At 40.0% G+C, this 5,526-nt stretch overlaps 1 protein-coding gene and 1 non-coding gene across 2 annotated transcripts; one reads left to right on the top strand and one right to left on the bottom strand.

Moving 5' to 3' along the window:
- The first annotated feature begins 2,567 nt into the window (after positions 1-2,567).
- Positions 2,568-4,685, top strand: LOC130505404 (uncharacterized). The gene is made up of 2 exons (XM_057000004.1): positions 2,568-3,414; positions 3,559-4,685. The coding sequence occupies exons 1-2, from the start codon at positions 2,568-2,570 to the stop codon at positions 4,683-4,685; spliced, it is 1,974 nt and encodes a 657-aa protein (XP_056855984.1).
- On the bottom strand, positions 3,192-3,298 carry LOC130505405 (small nucleolar RNA R71). Its single transcript, XR_008941653.1, has one exon. It is a non-coding gene; the product is annotated as a small nucleolar RNA R71 (small nucleolar RNA).
- Positions 4,686-5,526: the final 841 nt, after the last annotated feature.

Raw genomic sequence — 5,526 nt, 5'->3', positions numbered from 1 at the left:
AATAAGTATAACAAGTTAGAATGAAATAAACCTGATCGACAAGGTGTCGATCGATTCGTAGTGGTTACGTCGATCGTTGGTAATGGTCATGTGGTGTCGAGCGATTTGAATGGTGAATGTCGGTCGACGGAATCACCATTCTACTTGGATCTAACAAAAACTGCAAATGAATCAGAAAAATAAAAGCAAAAATGAAAAATAATAAAATAAAGGAAAATAAAAGAAAACCTAATAGTGAGTTGCCTCCCACTCAGCGCTTTGTTATAGTCATTTAGCTTGACTGTGGTAGGTGAGTGACTCATGGGGTGCAGTGAGGGTTGTTGTTTGCTGGTGGGCAAACATTTCCCTCATCTTTGGACTCAGCAGCAGTGAAGCTTCTTGTGACATCATCTGATCTTGTCCATTTCGGATATATCTTTGCTAAATCTGCTTTGATGACTTGCAATCTTCTGTCCAAATCTTCCGTGTCAAACTGATGCTGATCAAATCTGGAATGCTCAGGTAGTTCTTCATGTTGATCTTTGTCGTGCTGGTCGTTAATCTGCTGATCTTGATCTGCCAAGGTCTCGGTATCGATCAATTCTACAACTTGTGCGTCGGTCGGTTCGCTGGGAGTTCTGTCGGTCGACTCAGTATCATCTGTGTCGATCGATTCTTAGCGTTGGCCTTGGTACTCAAGAATTCTCGGCATATTGCTTATCTCATTCTTCAATAGACCAGTAGCTCTACAAAAGTTGGTCACTCTTTCGTTGAGGGTGTTGTCAATGTCATCACTTCGTTCTATGAGTCTCTCCTCCATAGAATTCATGGCTTCGTACAGCTTATGTTTGATCTCATCAACTTCTGCTGTGGTGCATGCTCTCTTCGCTGGTGGTGGCTTGAATGTCGATCAATATTGGTCTAGGCCTGTCGATCGATGTTGCGTTTCTGTCACGAAGACCAAGATGATCGTGAACTATGCTCATGTCTCTTTGTAGCTCGTTCAGCTGTCGTGACAGTGTATCCAGGTATCGCATGATAGGTGAACTTAAAGATCATGCTTCTCTTCGTATGCTCTCATCCCTATCTTCCAGTTCTGCGAACCTTGTGTCGATCGACGGTGAATACAGTGTGTCGATCGATGGAGACGTGATATACCATGAATTTCACCCGTTTTTAACCATGGTATATAAGAGTTTTCAATCATATTTACTTCGTTTTCAAAGTATTTTAGAGTATTTTCAGGCACAGGTACTTAATTGAAGAAAGCAATACTTTTAAGGCATTTTTGGAGTATTTTCACGAATGAAGAATCGACCGATAGGAATCATGCGAGGTCGGGCGATTAGAGTCACTTACTATCGATCGACAGTGATGGAAGAGTGTCGATCGATATTTAACCATTCGATGGACTACGACTTAGAAGATTTTCGTGTATCACAAAGTGTGCTATTTACACATTTAGTCCCTGGCCGCCTGTTAGGCTTTATATACTAGGGTTTTGTATCATTTTAGAGGCAGACTTGCCTAGAGACCTATTGGAGAAGAGAAGCAATTTGGCTACCTTAGGAGAAGAGTTAGAGTTGGAGAGATAGATCTGAGACTGCAAAACAGAGAAGATCTTGAACTCCCTTTTTATCTTACTCACTACTCTTTGTGTTCCCTATTTCATATTAAGTTTTATTCAAACCATCATGATCTTGTCTCTCATGAATATGTCTGAGTAAACCTAATTGTTAGATTTAGGTTTCTCATAAGGGTGAATCATGTGATGAGATTGTGATGTTTATTAGGGTGTTAAAATAGTTCTTTCACTTAGTTGTTCTTAATACTAGATTTAGGATTGATCACCCTTAAATCTAGATCTTAGGATTGAAGAGATAACCAACTGTATACTCTCAATACCCTGAAATAAACTATAGTGATCTAACTGACTAGACTCATGCGAAAGGTGGTCTAGATCATTAGAGAACGTGTTCAACCAAATCGATAATGCTTGCTAGAATTACCATCGATCGACACAACCATCGTTGTAGCGATCGATTGTATGAAAGGTGTATCGATCGATTAAGACAATAGTCGTATCGATCGACTCTTTTCCGAGATCAACAAACGACAGTTGAGATCCGGGATCTAGTAAAGGAGACCCTACTGGTCGTACCAATTGATTGAGTTCATGGACTAAAGCCCTATTGTCACTTTCAAACTACATAAATTCATACCTGAGAAATACCTGAATCTAGCTATCTTCCTCATCTAGAAACAACCTTCACTTCATTTACTGAACAATTCCCTTGTTCACCTTAATATTTACTGCTTTAAAACATATTAAACCTTAAGTCTATTCTTAACTCTATTTAGTTAAGCCTTGAAGTAATCCTAGAGTCCTTGTGGATTCGATCCCTAAGTACTGCATCTGAACCTCTTATTTGAGAGAGTAATTCACTTTTTAGGGTAATTTGAGTGATATCAAATTTGGCGCCGTTGCCGGGGACTCTTTCTTATTACTTTTAGATTTAATTTAGGATTTAGCATAGACTTTGTTACTTTAGCTAATTTTTCTATTCTTTTGTTTTACAACAAAAAGGATGGAGAATAGAGATATCGGCCAAGCATCGATCGACACAGAACGTTGTCAATCGAGCGACGCAGATACTGAAGAATCGATCGTTTCATCAGGAACATTATCGATCGACACCACCCAGCCGGAAGCAGGTAAGTACCCTCTTCCCGATGCTAATAATAAGAAGGTAGTCCAAACTGAACCAATAGGTCAATCAAGCAACATTTCTAGCCAAACTACTGAAAAACAGTGGACTGAAATCCCTGTTAAGTCAAACTCTACTTTAGACATAGGTAAAGAAATTAAATTGCCCTTGCAAGACTACTTAAACCCTAATAGGACCTATTCCAATAGGTCCGCTATCAGAATACCTGACGACGTCATCTCGAAAACCAAGTTTAATGCTGACTATTATAATATGATGCGTCGAAACCCTTTTAAAGGATCTTCTCTAGAACATCCACAAGACCACATCGAGGGTCTAGAGGAATTGATTCCAGATGAGTATATTCGTTGCAGACTTTTCCCATTTTCATTAGAAGGGGGAGCCTTAAGATGGCTAAACTGTCTACCAAGAGGATCCCTGACTAGCTGGAAAGAGATTAGAAATGCTTTCCTTAAGCAATTCTTCGACGATACTCGTTATTGGGAAGTAAGGAGGCGAATCTCTACTTTCCGTCAAGATCCTCAGGAATCATTCAAAAATGCATGGGGAAGATTCAAGAGTTACGAACTCGAATGTCCCCACCATGGTTATCCAGAACCACAATTTCTTAAGATCTTTTACAAAGGTGTTATTCTGAGCTATAAGACAACGCTTGATACAGCAAGCGAAGGGAATTTCGTTACTAGAAATCCTATGGAAGCAAGACGTCTAATCGAAAACATGGCGAGAGGAAGGTCCTATGAAGAGATGGATGAAGAAAAGGAGAAAGAAAAAAACATAGTCTCAATAGAAAATACTGAGTTAGCTGAAATAAAAAATTCCATAAATTCGCTTCATTCTCTTCTGACAGATCAAAATCCACCTAATCTGTACCCGTACTTCCATAAAACTCTTCCTATATCAGATGATGAGTTCGACTTTATAGAAGGATTAGATGATACTGATCCTCATTCTGTGTTTAACGTCGACAGCTTTACACGAGACTATGAAATCTGTATACAGTCTCGTACTGGAAGAGAAAAATACAATCTTAAGCAAGCTCTTACAGGAAACCGTAAAATGAAATTTGAATTCAACGGGAAAGTAAACAGTGTTTACGGAGAGCTAAATCAGAAAATGGATTCTCTAATTGAACATCTACGGGGAATGGAAGACAAAATTGCTAACCTTGCAACAACTCTGAAAAGAGAGACGGGTCGTCTTCCTGGAAGGACCGATGCTAATCCTGGAGCAAAACGCCAGGCATATGCTGTGATGCTACGAAGTGGAAAACACCTTGAAACGAATTCCAGAGAAGACGTCAGAAATAAAAAACTCATCGATAACGCGGGAAAAAGCAATTCCAACCCCATAGAACTGCTTGATAACGACTCCGACTCAGAAACATCAGAACATAGGAAAAATTCTTCAAATGAAAAGAATAAGGGGAAAACTATGGATCTGGACAAAGAGAATCCCGATGCCGAAGACGAAATCGACCATCTAGACGAACCGCATATCGATCGATCCTCTGGGAAGGAAAACGATCGACCGTCTGGCACCAGCAGTAGCAATACACAATCTACCGGGACTGAAAGAGTCTATAGAGCTCCTCCCCCTTTTCCTCCAAACAAACCGCAAACTAAGAAAGCATTAGAGCATGCAATCTGCAAAAAGGCTTTCGATAAAATCTATTTCGAGACGTCCCTCAGTGACGCTCTTAAGATAGCCCCTTCGGTGAAAAAGTACATGAAAGATATGATATCCTCAAGTGGAGAACAAAGCGTCATGCTAGTATCAGAGGAAGTAAGTGCGATAATACAAGGAGGGACTTCAATTAAAAGGTCTGACCCTGGTAGTTTCGTCCTAGATTGTAAGATACAAAACGCACGTTTCCCTCGTTCTCTCTGTGATCTTGGCTCTAGTGTAAACCTCATGCCACACTCTGTAGCAGTTTCACTAGGTTATGATGTATTTGTCCAACGCCTATCACATTAGTTCTAGCTGATCGCTCTATTAGGGTACCTGAGGGAATCCTAGTGGATGTGCCAGTCAGAATTGATGATTGCTTTATACCAGCAGATTTTGTCGTACTAAAGTATAAACAAGTGCCGAAAGACCCCCTTATATTAGGACGGCCCTTTTTAGCTACAGCAGGAGCAATAATAGATTGTCGAGGAGGAAAAATTGATTTAAATGTCGGAGATATATCAATGAACTTCGACATGGAAAAACTATTAAAACGTCCTCTGATAGACGATCATGCCTTTTACACAGAAGAAGATTCTGAGCTGGAAAAAGAATACCTTACGGATATATGTGCTACAAATTCGTCAGAAGATACATTCACTCCTGATGAACAAGAAATTCTGAATGTAGATAGCAGAACAGAAGATTATTCGAATCTTATGGACGCAAGTATCGGAGATACAATTGAAGAAGATGATGATTCTGAAATCATTACGGATAAATTCCTTAGGGAAACTATTGATCGTTCATTTTCTTCATTGGCCAAATGGACTAAAGAAAAAGCACCCAAAGTGGAACTGAAACCACTTCCAGCTGGCCTGAAGTATGCATTCCTTTGCGATAAATCATACCCTGTCATTGTTAACGCTAATCTCACGAACGGAGAGCTTGCACTGCTTTTAAACAAGCTGCGCAAATATCGGAGAGCGATCGGGTATTCTCTTGATGATATTCCCGGAATAGCCCCTGATCTTTGCATGCACCGCATCCACCTCGAAGAAGATGCAAAAACGTCTATAGAACAGCAAAGAAGACTCAACCCAAACCTAAAAGAGGTAGTGAAAAAGGAGATAATTAAACTTCTGGATGC

The sequence above is a fragment of the Raphanus sativus genome, unplaced genomic scaffold, assembly GCF_000801105.2.
Source record: "Raphanus sativus cultivar WK10039 unplaced genomic scaffold, ASM80110v3 Scaffold2246, whole genome shotgun sequence".
Lineage (NCBI taxonomy): Eukaryota > Viridiplantae > Streptophyta > Magnoliopsida > Brassicales > Brassicaceae > Raphanus > Raphanus sativus.
The sequence above is the reverse complement of the archived record's forward strand: the minus strand, read 5'-3'. Positions and strand labels throughout refer to the sequence as shown.

What these genes read in the sequence shown, in the direction of transcription:
- LOC130505404 (XM_057000004.1), top strand. Translation starts at nt 2,568, where the DNA reads ATGGAGAATAGAGATATCGGCCAAGCATCGATCGACACAGAACGTTGT. An exon ending in AAATCCTATGGAAGCAAGAC is followed by an intron (nt 3,415 to 3,558) that starts GTCTAATCGAAA and finishes CTCTTCTGACAG; the next exon opens with ATCAAAATCCACCTAATCTG.